This window comes from Ascaphus truei, chromosome 7 (genome assembly GCF_040206685.1).
Source record: "Ascaphus truei isolate aAscTru1 chromosome 7, aAscTru1.hap1, whole genome shotgun sequence".
Classification (NCBI taxonomy): domain Eukaryota; kingdom Metazoa; phylum Chordata; class Amphibia; order Anura; family Ascaphidae; genus Ascaphus; species Ascaphus truei.
This window is the reverse complement of record NC_134489.1, coordinates 9,478,093-9,494,396: the sequence shown is the minus strand read 5'-3', so window position 1 is coordinate 9,494,396 and position 16,304 is coordinate 9,478,093. Positions and strand designations below refer to the sequence as shown.

General features: G+C 42.7%; 1 protein-coding gene across 2 annotated transcripts in view; it reads left to right on the top strand.

Moving 5' to 3' along the window:
• The window catches only part of PRX (periaxin), a 50,979-nt gene that overhangs the window by 16,619 nt on the left and 18,056 nt on the right, over positions 1–16,304 (top strand). For both annotated transcript variants that reach the window (XM_075606960.1, XM_075606961.1), the window contains exons 2-4: positions 10,781–10,836; positions 11,334–11,435; positions 13,080–13,193. In XM_075606960.1, the coding sequence (XP_075463075.1) occupies positions 10,781–10,836; positions 11,334–11,435; positions 13,080–13,193 (272 nt within the window). The remainder of the gene's footprint in view (positions 1–10,780; positions 10,837–11,333; positions 11,436–13,079; positions 13,194–16,304) is intronic.

Genomic DNA, 16,304 nt, shown 5'->3' with positions numbered 1-16,304 from the left:
GGCTTTAAAACAGGACCCAGTATTATACTGAGTTTCTAGTGCCCCCATTCCCGATCGGGCCCCCAGGACCATCTGAAATCCAGCATCTCCATGCAGGGAACTGAGTGATGAAGGGGAAATGAGCACTCAGAATCAGCATAAGACCTGGTTTGTGACCTGCTTGCAATAACACACACAGGAACTTATGCATTTGTTCTTGTGTTTCCTCAGGATTCAATCAGTTTTTTTCCAAGAACCTTAACCCTCTCAGTACTGTCTGTGTACCAATGGAAATTTGGCAGCCTTTTAAAAAATGTTCTGCATGCCGTTTAATCAGATGTAGGAACCTTTGTTAATAGTTACAGAGTAGTTGAGGTTGAAAAGAGACGTACGTCCATCAAGTTCAACCTATGCTAAATTTAGACGACAGATACTTTATCCTATATCTATACTTACTTATTGATCCAGGGGAAGGCAAACAAAAAACCCCAGTGACATATCATCCAATGATATCTCATAAGGGGAAAAATACATTCCTTCCCGGCTCCAAGAATTGGCAATCGGATTAAGGACTTTTCATATATTTGACATGGATCGTTATCCAGGGAGGTTTTTGTACCATCACAGACCTGGTGGAGATTATTGACGCTAAGAAAGTGGAGAAAAATTACAGAGAGCTGCAAAGTTTGGGGTAACTGGGGACACTAATGCAGAATAAAAACAAACAGATTTATCTAGGAAAGAACTATCAAAGCTTTTGATTGAGTGGCTCAGTAAGTAAAGACACTGACTGTAAACTGACACTGCGTTTGAAGCAGGGGAACCTGGAGCTCCTTGTGACCTTGGGCAAGTCAATTTACTGCCCTATGCCTCAGACACCAAAAACATAGATTGTAAGCTCATCCGTGCAGGGACTGTGTCTGCAGAAATCCTATGTGCTGCTTACCATGCACTGTACTGTAATTGTGAAGTGCTTTGAGTCCTATTGGGAGAAAAGTGCTATATGAAATAAAATTGTTTTGTTATTTGCCTCCCGTGAGCTTCAATTTCTGGTGTAGTTGTGCGGATCCAAAAGAGATGTTACAAGACAAATTCTGCATCTCTCTACCCCTCCTCACTAGCTTCAGTAAAACCCTTCCAGGACTGGTGGCAATCCTCCTTGACTAATGATCACGTGTCATACTCAAGAAACCTGATTAACAAATGTACTGTATTACATTATGAGCGGACGCAGGCAAAAAATGAAATACATGTTTATTGTGCATCTAGGTGTCCTGATGCACTTCTCGTTATCTTATATACTCTCCCCCTAGGTTATTCTTCTGGAAGGTTGACATGCCTGAAGCCTGGGACTCGGGCTGTCTTCAGATGTGTGGGTGGGTTGTGTGGGAGAAGAATTTTTATTCGGAACCTTTCCAAAGTGGGTTCAAAAATGGAGAGACATCCACAGCTGCCAGAAAGAGATAAACACTGTTTTAGTGCAGAAGGAAATCATCAGTCCATTGAAAGCAGCGTTGTATCTTTCTACTGTATACCCACCTCCTCTGAAAATTGATAGGCTGCATAGCAATACTAAATATGATTCCAAAATCCTACTCAACTAGTTAGAAAAGGGTGGGGGGTGCTCAACTCCAGTCCTCAAGCCCTCCACCCCCGAACAGGTCAGGGTTTCAGGATATCCCTGTTTCAGCACAGGTGACTCAATCAGTCCCTGCTTCAACACAGGTGGCTCAATTAGAGGTTCAGTCTTTGGCTGGGATATCCTGGAAACCTGACCTGTTGCGAGGGCTTGAGGACTGGAGTTGAGCCCCCCCCCCCCCGAGTTAGACAATAGATATAAATAAAACTGTTGTAGCCCCCTGATTCCTTTCCTCTTGAGATTTTTTATGCACCGTCGGTACGGGAGGGACTGTTATGATTTCTGAATGCAGGCATCACACAAACATTGAACTGCCAAGGAAATCTGTGTTGGGGCTAATTGCTTGGTTCTGTGTTTTTCTAACGAGAAGAAGGTTTGTAATGGCTACGGTGATGGAGATACTGTGTATCATCATGCGTTGCGAATATTCATTTTCAGAACTTCTGCATCATAATCTTTATTTTGGGGGTTTGGGTCTGTAGAGAAACCCTTCACAGGGTTGTGCATTACAGAATTGTTAATTTCAAGGCATTGGATGTATACAGTATATAGATCCTCGGTCTCATTGGGCCCTGCGGTATGCTCACTTTCAGTCAGGGCTCCCTAATTTAACATCCTTAATTATTCAGAGAGAGGTCAAGCTCTCAACCTGCTGCTCTGGTACCAAAATAAACTGCAGACTCTTTGATTGAGTTAATTGCACATGTACTGTCCTACTTAGTACGTTTCTACACCAGCTGTTAGCCATATATTAAAGCAAGAAACAAGCCTCCCTTTACTTACCATCATCAAAACCTAATTCAGCAATCAAATTGAAGAATATATTGGGGGGATATGTATGTACATATGCCCCATATGCTGTAAGGGTTATTTATGACGATGAATGATCTTGCAGTTTAGTGAATATACACCTCTGGGTGATACACATGAAGATATGTTGTGTATCTGTGCCAAATCAAGAGGAAGAATGCAAAGGTTCAAAGGTCTAGCGTGCAGAAGAGAAGCCATGCTCCAGAAATAGCCCAATATTTATCTTTCTATCACTGAGGACTGAAGATTCTTGGCATAACCAAATCTTACTCAAGATTTTTGGGACCGTTGCCAATGTGTAAAGGGTGGTCTTTTGAGACTGTATTGACACTTTTGTTTCCTTCCCTAATTTACATTAAAAGAATCTTTTAGGGCATTTTATTAAGATCCCACATTGGAGGATGCGCTCTGATGATAGCAATAGTAGCCCAGGGCTTTGAATGTAACATTGTTATTTAGTTTTGCACAGGTAAGGTTACCAGCTTGCCAGGGGGACCTGCAATGCATCATGAATGAACAAATGACACTTGAGTACCTCCATAAACTTCCAGCCTCCCACAGCTCAATCTTAAATCTTCAGGGCACAATAGTGAGTGACTGATGTGTTTAATGTTTGTATGGAGCCCAGTTACAGGAAAGTACTGTATTTTGTAGGGTACAATGATACAGATCTATGTAACGGACGTTGCATTGAAGGTCCCTAAAGCAGAGATGATGTTAAAGCACAGTGTGTACTGTGTGGTGCAGGATTCAGCACTGAAAGGGTAAAGGTCAATGTATTGCTGAATGCATGGCCCCTGAGGACCAGCAACAGAAGGGTTAACAGCAGTGTCCCTTTCTGCTCTGGATTAAGGCACACATTGTTCAGCGCTATGAAACCTTTCCTTGGTATGCCTGCAATGCTTGTGAGGGGGTCCCGGGATGGCTGCCCATTGTCCCACATGGGGCAGAGAATTTCATCTATTAAGCACTGACCTTTCCTGTAATGACTAGCCGTGGGCAGCGCTGTGCCAGGCGTGGGAACCTGGAATGGGCACCCAGCTTTGCGCTGTAGAAGCGGGCAGCCCAGAGACGCATGCGGATGTGCTGCTACAGCAGTATCTCCGCGTGCACGGTGTACGCAGCAGTGCCACATCAGCTTTACTTTGGCATTTAGATTGCATGCTCTGTGGACCAGGGATTCCCTTTACTGCTGTCTGCTTTTGTGTTTGTCGCACTAGTATCCTATTGTCTTGTGTTTGTAAAGCACAGCACACATTGTGTGTGCTACACCTGTATATGCGATACCTGCATAGACACACATGCCTTTATTACTTGCCTTTATTACTTGCAGATTGTGATACTTTTCAACAGAATAACGTGCGGGTTCTTCGAAATTGCATCTATGAAGAACGCTCATGTGGGTCCATTAACCCTTTGCATGCCAGCGGGGCCGCAGCACCACGTGATCGCTCTGTCACTGATGAGGAAAGGGGAGGAGTCACCTGTACAAACGAGCATGGTCTTTAGGGCGGGGGGCCGCGGGGGTGCCAGACCTCATCATGTAGTAGCTACTGTACGTCCATAGGACACGCAAGGGGTTAAAAGGCAGTAGAACCCACAACAATTCGGGAGCCATTAAACCCGGCACCGTGTCCCTTTCCTTTCTCTTCCTTAAAACATCTCTGATGTTTCTTGTTAAAGCAACAAAAACGTGAAATCTTATATTGCTTTTGTTTGTTTTAATAAATCAGTCCTGTAGTATTAGATACTAGCGACTGTTGTTTTGTTTTGTTCTTATCAACGCTTAATGACATTGTTAACGAGTTTTAAAGCCTCCTTTGATTTCTATAGCTGGTTTTCACCCACCTCGGCAGTGCAAGATCTTGACAACACTTTCCTGTTTGGGATAGTGTGTTGCAAATGTTCCCAGCAGTTTGAGCTGCAAACTGTAACAATAGATAATGTTACCTTAGTAATATAAGGATACATTGTAGCTGCTGAGTTAGGCTGCGGCACCAGTGCGCGCGCTGCGCGTGCCATGGAGCGCCCGGTAGCGATCTTTCTTTCCATCCAAGCCATCTGAAGGACTTCAGATCACTCGCGACGGGGAGGTTTGGCGGGGCCGCGGCCATGACGCAGCTGGTTTGCCCTCATTGGCTGAACCGCCGCCGTGACGTAGCCATCGCTTGGCCGCCGCCGCACCAAAAGACAAAAATCTTGTCTTTTGGCAAAGGCGGTCGCGCAACGCGCTTTCTGCAGGTGCGCGCAGGCAGTGACTTGTTCGCGTCACGCCCACCGTAGCGTGAACAATGGGGACGAGGCCTAAGGCTGCGCTTATAGTGCAGGCGACAGCGACGCTACGTCGCTTCCAAACAAATATATTGATGCCGTCGCATGCGCTTATAGTAGGAGCGACGCGACGGATTGGTGGCGATCGCTGGAAGTCACTTCAATTTGATTTTTTCCAGTGGAGCATGACGTCAGCGTCGCCATCGCGTCGCCATCGCGTCGCCATCGCGTCGCCGGCACTATAAGCGCAGCCTAAGGCACCAGCGAAAGTTATAATTTGATTTTGAGCAAAGTCGCTGGTGACAAGGCCAGTGACGTCACGAAAGGGGGCGGGCCACGCTCTCTGATTGGTTTAGAGACAGTCATGTGGCGGCTATCTCTAAAAAATCAAATTTACCCGGCTTCAACATTTTTGGTCGCTCCGTCGCCCCGTCGCCCCGTCGCCCTTACTACTGTATAAGCCCTGGCGTCGGAGTCAATGTATTTGTTTCAGAGCGAATTATTGGTAACCTGCAGCCTTGCTGTTAAATGATCTGGTCTCTGAAGTGGGAGACAGTTGTTTATATTCCAGTTCGAGTTCCTTGTGACTACAGTAGAGTCTCTTTTATCAACCTGGGCCCCTAGTTAGAAAAGTTGAAAGCTACAGTACGTTTTTCTGAATATAAGTGTCTTGTTCTTAATTGTATAGCAAAGCTGCTTTCAAAAGGGAATTGTGATGTTTCGGCATATAAACTATTCACAAGATCACGACAATTTCACCAATGCAAAGTAGAGCTTTCAGCCTCTGCAAGCATTTCGGGTTGGAGGACCCTAGACACGAGAGTGAGAACGGCAGCTGTGTGTCTTTCATATCCATATGTCTGGTTCCCAAAATAGCTGGATGTGTTTCTCCTTTGGGAGGGGACTGTGCCCTTGACGTTTCAGAGTGAGGCCTATTTAAATATTAAGCCTAGGTAGCCCTACTACTGCAGTGCCATACAACCTGTGGATGTACGGGACATATCTTTCGTTTAGACACAATACTTTCAGAAAAAATCCCCACATAGAAATAGGGCTGAAAAATGCAAATATGCAAATCTACCTAATAAATTATGTGTTTAAATTGCGATGCCTTCATTTAATTTCCCAAAGTCTTCCGATCAGAAGTGTTCTAAAGTAATAGTCTGTAAAATGTGTGCGCATATAATCATCTTCAGCGCTTGTTAATCCACTGCTGGATGAAGCCTCCCCAATAATCTTCCAGGTACTGCAGTTGCAAGCCTCTATTCTCCACGTCGCTCGATCAAAATTTCTGATGTCATCGTTTTTGTCTTTTAATCTCTCTTGAAATCCAGTCGAGTATCATCTTTGTCCAACGATGATAATTTCTTCTTACAATATGTCCGGCCCACTGCAGTTTACATTTCTTGTCTCTTGTTTATTTATTTTATTTATTTATACAATGTGTTACCAGGAAGTAATACATTTAGAGTTACCTCACGTCTTCAAGTATGTCCTGGGCACAGAGTTATGATGACAGATACATGGTTATGTAGTTTAATCAACAACATCTTTTTTTCAACCAATCTGCTCTGCGAAGGTGTTTAAATTGTGCACATAACTTGTTTCAAACTATACCTGATGAAGTAGCTTTCCGCAATGAAACGCGTTGGGTTTAGTTTGTGCATAATTGACCTATTCGTGTATCTACCATAACAACTGGTGATACTAAGGTTATATGTTTGAAACTTTGCAACATTGTTCCTTTTGACCGTTCTTTCCTCCTGTCTGGCTGTTGGGGATGACGTCACACGCACGAGCGCTCCGGTGCTTCACTGGCACACCCTTCATACAGAGTTGACTGCCCACCTGTGCTTACCTGCTGGGGTTGGGTGAGAGGGTTAGACGCTCCTGCTAATGGGACTGTTGGTAATCTATGCCTGAGCCGGTGTCCATCCGGGCGGTTGCCCTTCTATCCGTTCTACTACGCCCGCCTGGTGTTCTTGCCGAGCTTCATCTTACCATTGCCGTGAGAGCTTGCGCCATTGAAACTGGGACTCTGCACCGAACTGCGTGCTACTCTAGCAGTGGTCCTGAGTTTTCCTGCCTCCCACCATCACCCTCACGAGACTGGACACTGTAACGAGGACCGACTCTGATTCCAGGCTTATGGTTTTTATACCTCAATATTTGTACGTTTTTACTACCCGTCTAACCCTTTTGTTACCACAAAATATTTTCAATATTGCACTTTGAGGGGTTTGTGCTTTTCTTTTTCTTTCTATATTCTCAGATACATGGTTATGTATCGTGTGATGATGTCACAGACTTTTGTTTGGTTTTGGACCCATTCGTTCTTTTTCCTGTGTCTTCAGGTAATACCCTGCATACATCTCTCCATACTTCTTTGCGTTGTCTGAAGCGTCTGTATTATCTTCGCATGTAGGGTCCAAGCTTCACACCCATACTTACGCACGGGCAGAATACACTGGTTGAAAATGTATTTTTCTTGATGCAAAGTGGAAGGTTCCCTTAAAATATTGTCTGGTTTCTTCCCAATACGCCCCATCCCATCTTCATTCTCCTATTCATTTCATGCACAAGGTTCCCATCCATTCTTATTTGCTGGCCAAGCTAGACATAATTTTCGACTTATTTTAGCTCTATTCCATATATTTAAATCTTTTCAGACTTTACATATTAGTTGAACATCACGTTGGTCTTACTGAGATTCATACGGAGCCCCACACTCTTACTTGCTTCGGCGAGTTTCCAATTTGTTGCTGGAGGCCTTCTGGACTTATGGCAAAAATAACAGTAATCTGCAAATTGTAGATGACTCAAATATTCACCGTTGATTTTGATTCCTTTTTCTTCCCAGTCTAATGTGCTGAACAATTCTTCAAGTGTTGCAGTGAAAAGCTTTGGTAACATGGTGTCTCCCTGCCGCACTCCCTCGCTGATCCGAATCTTGCTTGTATCTTTATGTAATCTAACGGTTAATGTGGCATTAGCGTAAATATTGTATATAATATCAATGTACACTTCAACATTTTGCATCTAGGATCGCTGAGGTGTAGACTGGATCAAATGCTTCATCGTAATCTATGAATCTTAATCTGTGTGGTAGATCGTATTCATTACTTCGGGGAAATTGGGGAAAAGTCCGGGGTCTGTTGTAGCGGATTAGTGAGCATCTCTGTAAAAAATCTTGTGAGTGGAAGTAGACTGATTTGGTATATATTATTACATATTATTATTATATATTACCCATTTATTGCTATCCCAAAAGGAGAAGCGCGGGATTCATTTTCTGTTTTTCACATTTGTATGGCCAATCCCTTCGCCAGCTGCATGCTCTTTACATGGAGAAGCGCGGCGATTATATATTTGTTTAACATTTTCTGCTGGGCCGATTTTAATCCTTAGCAGCACGCTCCTAGAGGGCACCACTATTAGGGTGTAATTCATATATTTAGCCAATCACCTGCAACTGCTTATTGGGCAGTTTGTGGGAGGCCCGCCCCTCTTTTGTCTAGGTATATAATCTCCCAGCAAGGTCCCCTTATTTCACTATTCACTTTACTTGCAGACATGTGAGTATCTCCACTGGTATATACCAGTTTTTAATTGCACTAGGTTATATAAACATATGCTTTGATATTTTAACCCCTTCTGGGCTTATTTCACATAACACTAGTATGCATTTAGCATAGGGACCTGCTATAGAGACTTACCTTGACGTGGTTAGCAGGCTTGGCATTATTTGATCAAAGGATGTAAACCAAAAGTCTCCTTTATCTTATAGATTTTTACCATATATATATATATATATATATATAGTTATACGTTACCGTTCCAAGGATTGGTAAACAAGAGACAGCACTCAAAGTTGAAAATCAAAGTGTATTAGTGAAAGCAAAAATACATCCAGAAACCCAACGTTTCGGTCCTACAGAATGGGACCTTCCTCAGGGGGATACCCTGAGGAAGGTCCCATTCTGTAGGACCGAAACGTTGGGTTTCTGGATGTATTTTTGCTTTCACTAATACACTTTGATTTTCAACTTTGAGTGCTGTCTCTTGTTTACCAATCCTTGGAACGGTAACGTATAACTACATTCTCTATATGGGACGTGCACCTGTGGCTTACCAGCACCTATTGGAGTGCCAACTGCCTTATCTGACTATATATATATATATATATATATATATATATATATATATATATATATATATATATGTGGTTGAAAAATCACCAAAAAATCTACTCGCCACACAAAAAAATCTACTCGCCACCTAGTACCAAATGTGTGCTGCTTGGGCCAATATTTACTCGCCCGGGGGTTAAATCCACTCGCCCGGGGTGAGCAAATGTATAGGTTTGTCGAACACTGTATATATATATATATATATATATATATATATATATATATATATACATATATATACCCGTGTGTGTATAGTGTATATATATATATATAGCAAATTAAAATATCACTTGTGAGCACATTCATATGTCTTAGACAGGTCTGCAAACCTGCTTTTCACCATTATCGCCTAGCATACTTCCACTGCAGCAAGGGATTCTGGGAAATGGCATGCAAATGAGCACACAGTGTCACCTTTTGCTTCGAATCCATTTGACATGGACCCTTAGAAGCTTATGCTTGCTGCTTTATACAGCTTTCTAGCACAGCCTGGGTGAAGATGCACAGCCAGTAAACCCACTCACAGACAGCTGTTTCGACCATTTGGGTCTCATCAGTGTGAGGCTTGTTATACTGGCTTTGCAATTTGAAGCTTTAATAGGTATCCACCACACATTAGATAAGATATGGTGGGTGAAAAAAGTGACAACAAACCCTCCACTGTACAGCACAGAGGTGGGCAACCCTGTCGCCAATCGCCACACATGGCGAATGGGCCATGGAAGTGTGGTGAATTTGAGCTTGCCAGCTCCCACAGTAAAATAAACGTTTTCCTGACAGCGTGTGCAGGTTTCCGCTTTCTGAATGGGTCATTGACGCAACACAGCCATCCAATACTTCCCTCTGCCTTCAGTTGGAGTCTAGACCCGACCTTGAGCTGTTCTTTTTTTATTGGAGCTAAAATTTTTAGTGATGCAAGTAAACGAAAAGCATGGTGTGGCGATTTTCAATTCTCATTCGCCACATCTGTGGCTACATTGAAAAATAGGTTGCCCACCTATGGTAGCATATAGCAAATGAAAATATCACTTGTGAGCACATTCACATGTCTTGGACAGGTCTTATCTAATGTGTGGTATATATTTGCATATGCCGCAATTTACATAGTAAATACATAGGTATGTTATACAAAGCTGCGTCAAGTGCATCGAATCTAATGGGAAGAAATAAATCCCAAGTGGGACTTTAAACGTGTTCATCGAAGGTCAGCACCTTAACCATTACACCATTCCTCCTAATGGCCCAAAACTGAAATGTTTGTAGAAGTGTTCGTAGGGATAACTGGATCAATTAAAGGCTGGGAAACGTTCTGTTAGACCAGTAAGAAAACCGTTCAGAGATGTTATTATATAGAACATGTCCATGCTTCAGATTTTTATGTGGTCTGGAAAGTTCATTTACAACATCAACATGTAATCCTAATGTTCCAAAAAAGAATATACTGTATTACTGCTTGTAGACAATCGTGTGGTTGCATGACAATGAAAATGCCAAGGGATATTCCCAGTGAATAAATAGTACATCTCATCCACCCACCAGCTGTTCAGGATTGGAAGATGCCTACTGTATATAAAACGGAGCATAGTTTAGGTCGGCAAGCCTGCAATGTGAACAGTGACGGACACACTGGACTGGGATTTTATATGTATACCTCCTCCTCCTTAACTATCACTCAGGAAGCTACCAACATAACTGTTTGTTGTAATAGCTACTGACAGGAAAGTGCAGTCCTGTCATTGTCTCCTTTTGTCTAAACTGAAATGCTTTGTGACTGTTAAACCTTAAACAAATTGTTCTAAATGACCTGCACCTCCAGGTATTGCAGGGGCTAACTCTCTTCATATTCCTTCCTCTTTGACGATTTTCTTAACCATGTGTTTCCCATTCACAGGTGCAGAGGAAGAGACATCAGCACGCCATGATTCCAACAAAGCGCATGCCTCCTCTGTAAGTGATAACATGTAAGCCTCTCATGGCTTTAACACCAATATAAAGTTCCAATTGGGTCTGTAACCCTGGAATGTTCTGTATGTACAATACATGCCGTGTGCAGCATTGTCCATTCTAGCAGGATGATGATTATTTGTTGCTTAAATAGCGCTAATAGTGCACAGAGACACAGACATTAGAAAGTTATAATGAAGCTGTTATATCGCCAGATACTTTGACACTATTGTAATTCCACCAAATGTTGCATAGTGGAACTGCACCACAGAAAAAAGTTGAACATGAAATGTCATATTTAATGTACAGTACTATTCCATGAGGCGCCTTCTAGCATTGGGAGACACCTTACAACCCATGGTCCTAGCATTTTTCCGGCCTGAATGCCTTGCAATATATCGCATGCCATTTTGGCACAAAGGGGGGTACTCTCAACACCAACAATCTCCTCCCACAATTGTAACTTCCCTGCATGTTAACCTTGTTCTTTCCCTTCCTAGGCAGCAAAAGTAAAAGAAAAATTCAGTCCCCTGAAGCCTGTTTTCCCCCCTGGCAGCCACCCCCATCTGTCCCCAGAGGAAGCCAGAGACGCGGACCAAGCGGTGAGAATGAAAACGCTTCCTCCGATTCATTGAAAGGAGGGGAAGGGGATGTTGGGTTGAAAAGTAAAACAGCAAGCGGGTTGACCTCCTCTGACCCTACATCCTGTGCTTTAGCATCTCGTCAGAAGGGAAGAGCACTGGGTTTAAAACATTGACCATCACTCCCAGGGAACTTTATTTCTGCATGATGCGGCTGAGTGTATTTGTGGAGGAAACTGATTCATTTCTAAATGATGGATAGAGGAGGATGAATTCACTTCTATATTATATTTTATAGAAGGACTGATTTTCAGCGATAAGGAGCCAGGTTGTAAGGCCAAACAATTATGGTTGTCGCTTGTGAGTTTGCTTTACAAGACCAGGAAAAGGGGGGGCACTAGGGAAAGCATGGGCTGTTATTGGGGGGAATGAGAAGATAAAATAGAAGCAAATTGCTTGTAAGAGGGAAGTACAGTTGGCATGGAGGATATTGGGAAACTGGGTCTTGGGAAGGGGAAGTAGTAGAGATACAGAGGAGCTAAAAAGGTAGTTAGGGCAGAGAGTTTAGGAGGTCACGTATAGCTTCAGCAGGAAGTATTAAAAATGAGGAGAGGAGGAGATAAAGCTATCAGGTTTATTCTTGTCAGGTAGGAGAAGTAGCGAGGAAATCACTGCACTCTGCAAGAGGGTTTTGGTGCATTTTTTCAGGGATGTCAAAGACAGAAATGTGGCTTTGTTTTTGCCACAGTGCTAACATCCTGTAATAATGATTCCTAAAAAAATAATCTTTGTATACAGTAGAAATAATATTGCATCTTGTGCCAGGATTAATTATAGGAGCTGTACAAGCCACAAACCCGCGATGAACGTACGTCTTTCCTCTCCCCCCACCCTTCCGATTTCCTCACTCCATCTTTAAGAAATGACTCCAACTCTCCAGTTAGTCAACTGTCATGAATTCCTTGTGTTTCCTCTCGAAGTCTGACATAAAGGAGCCTCAGATGCCCATGATAAGAGCGTGATAAGAGCCCTACGCACGCCCGCTTTACTAAAGGGAAATTGGATGGGGGGAGGGGGGGGCAGAGTCAGGAAGGAAGGCGCAGATCCCAGAGAGAATGACTTAACCCTTTAATTGAGTCTGTCACTATTTACGTAACATAGAAATTGCCAGTAGATAAAAGTAGATTAGTCCTCCTCTGCTGGGTATCACTTACTGCCATTTTATAGCTAAAAAGTGTTTCAACTATATCATAATGATAAACATGAGTTCATCATTTTGACCAATGTATAGAAGCCAAGGCACTGGAGGAGTATGGTTACACTCAAGGAAATGCCACTTACTGCTGTAAAATGGATATTTAGATACGAGCTGTGTTTTTCCTTACATACGGCTGTCGGTATAAACAGTAATATATACAGAACACACAATGAGTCCCTGTCCTTTAGAGCTCACAATCTAATTTTGGTGCCTGAAACAGGGAGATTATATTACTTTCTCAAGGTCACAGAAGAGGTGACACAGGGATAGGGACCGGGTTCACCTGTTTTCCGTACCCTGCAGGCACACTAAGATTTTCTTTATGCTGCCGTGTGCTCGCTTCCATTAGTGATTATGCCAGATGCAGTTGTACAGAGCTTTAATCGCTTCATGTTTCCTTTTCTCAGGCACAGAAGGAAAAGCTTCACGCAGAGTTAAAGAAAGTGTTGCAGCTAAAGGTACAGAGGGATTCCTCACCGCAAACAGAAGCCCAGATGGAGACTCGGATCAATATTACAGAAGTGAGGCTCCCAGCACATTTATTTGCTGCTCCTTGATCTGTTCGTGAAAAACTCTGACACTTCTCTCAACAAACGCACATCAAGCTGGCAAATGAGAATCTTGTTGTTAATTTCCCCCTGGAAGTTAGTGGGGATCTTTTCTCAAAGTCGCACTGGTCAAAAACGGGTTCAATAAACAGAAAAAACGCACAAGATTTCTTCAAAGAATAAAAACTCTGTGCTTTGCGAATTTCTGAGTACAATAAGAGAGCCCCTGCTACTGCCACGGTGGTTGCTGTGAGCGGTGCTCTTGGGTAATAATGTAGGTAATTGTGGAAGAGAAGTGACCCAAGTGTAGCACTCAAGCTCACCCTCTGGTGATTAATGTAGTATTTAAAATATAATCTTTATTATGCAACACATAGATTAAAATAATGGGTATTAAAATGACGAGCTGAAGGTATAATGGATCTAATGACTGATTACCATACTGGCTCAGGATCCTGAAATCAGTAGTGGGTCAATAGACCATTGCTAAGACCCCACTAAGAAACAGTCCTTGTGAAGGATCTGTTTTATCGGAAAGACGTACAGGGAAGTCTCTAACTTGTATATAAGATAAGGTATGCTGTAAATCAATCAGCATACTGGAATATCTTGTCAGCGTATACTGCACCGACACACTTTATTCGAGCAAATACCCAGTATGTACCTGGCAGATACCTGGAATGCGCCGCTCCTCACCTCTGACAAGCCCCGTTGCGTTTGCCTTCCCAGCCTGGGTTCATGCCTGGCTGATGGGCGGCTGATCTGTTAAATGATAATGATTAGGATTTAATAGGCTGCAATGCTTCGCGTGTCTACCAGATGGCATAAATTCATGAATTGTAATGCAGTATATATATATATACTGTGCAGTATTGCAGCCAGCGGGAATAAAATGCTTCAATCCCTGCCTGGAAAATACCTCAATGCACTCGGGCAGAAAACAGTCACAAACCTCAATACACCCGGGTATACCCGAATTCATGGGACTAGCCGAGCTCGAATAAAGTGTGTCGCCAGTGTAGCTGCGTTATTGACACCGTGGTATATAGTGTGGATCGGTTATAATTAGTACGATCCCCGATAGGATAAACCTCTGAGTAGCTGTAAAAGTATAAAGCAGTGTGTGCAGCCACAACATCAGTTATGACCTCCGGTGATCTTGGAGTGTCTGTTAATCTACAATAAAGTATCGAGTGTAGATTTTGTTAAATAGTTCGAATGGAGTATACACTGATCAACTGTCCCGGTGAAGCAGTATAATGTAGCTTACATTAAGGATTATATTCGTGGTCCCTGAAACAGTGGCTCACAGTATAGTAAAGCATTCACAGGGTGTCCTATAGTAACCCTGTAAGGTCAGAGGAAGTAGAATGTAGGCTCCTTTCATAATAGGAGATACCATATACTTGTAAGTGGTTGATCAGCTAAATAAAAGCTGGTCAATGAGTAGACAGATATTGTGATCAGTAATTCTTAATGTACTTTCAGGCAGCAACCCCTTTGAGTGAGGTGCTCACATGAACTGCTGTAGGAGGAGAAACTCCCTATGTCCATATGAATATAATGTCAGGAGTGTATCATGTTTCAAGCTGATGAGATGCACTGTCTCTCAGCCTCACATATAGTACATAATTCTTGTGAGAATAGTATCCCTGTTTTTCTTAAAAGAGGTCTCGCGTGTCCGTCGGGGCACAGTGAAAACCTATATCGTGCAAGAGCAGGGAGCCGCACCAGCTCGCCGTGCATGACAGTCAGGTGCGGTGATTATCAGACCCTGCGCGTGCGCGTCTGGAAACAGAGCCGACGCGCGCGTTTCGCGAGAGACGCTTCTTCAAGGCAGGTTTGTAAGTAATGAGCTTCTTTCCGATAAAACAGATCCTTCACAAGTTTCTTAATGGGGTCTTAGCAATGGTCTATTGGCCCACTACTGATTTCAGGATCCTGAGCCAATATGGTAATCAATCATTAGATCCAGTATACCTTCAGCTCGTCATTTTAATACCCATTATTTTAATCTATGTGTTGCATAATAAAGATTATATTTTAAATACTACATTAATCACCAGAGGGTGCGCTTGCGTGCTACACTTGGGTCACTTCTCTTCCACAATTACCTACATTATTACCCAAGAGCACCGCTCACAGCAACCACCGTGGCAGTAGCAGGGGCTCTCTTATTGTACTCTGAAATTCGCAAACCACAGAGTTTTTATTCTTTATAATAAAGATTATATTTTAAATACTACATTAATCACCAGAGGGTGAGCTTGAGTGCTACACTTGGGTCACTTCTCTTCCACAATTACTTTGCGAATTTCATCAATCATTTTTCAGTCTGGTGACTAGTATTACCAGCCCTCATTTTAACAAGCTACTTTTCTTCATGTTTGTCAGCTTGCAAATTGGAGGTTGTCAGTAGAATCATTTGATATACGTATTCTAATGGGATGTGTTATATTACAGACAGTCCTCGGTTATCCAACGGAATCCGTTCTGGAAGTAGCGTTGGATAGTGAAACCGCTGTAAAGTGAGTCCCATGTTAATCAGTGGTGGTGAGCGTTGGATAACGCATTCAGGCGTCGAAAAACAGCCCATAGGGTGGCATTGTAAAGCGTTGGATATGTCATTCGTTGTAAAGTGAAACGTTGGATAACGAGGACTACCTGTATTGGGAAATAGACCAATTTTTCTCAAAAGTTGCTGCTGCTGCTGCACAAAAGTTGCAGGCTTGCTGATTTGTGGTATACATACAGTTGTGTGAAAAAGAAAGTACACCCTCTTTGAATTCCATGGTTTAACATATCAGGACATAATAACAATCATCTGTTCCTTAGCAGGTCTTAAAATTAGGTAAGTACAACCTCAGACGAACAACAACACATGACATATTACACTGTATCATGATTTATTTACCAAAAATAAAGCCAAAATGGAGAAGCCATGTGTGAAAATCTAAGTACACCTTATGATTCAATAACTTGTAGAACCACCTTTAGCAGCAATAACTTGAAATAATCGTTTTCTGTATGACTTTATCAGTCTCTCACATCGTTGTGGAGGAATTTTGGCCCACTCTTCTTTAC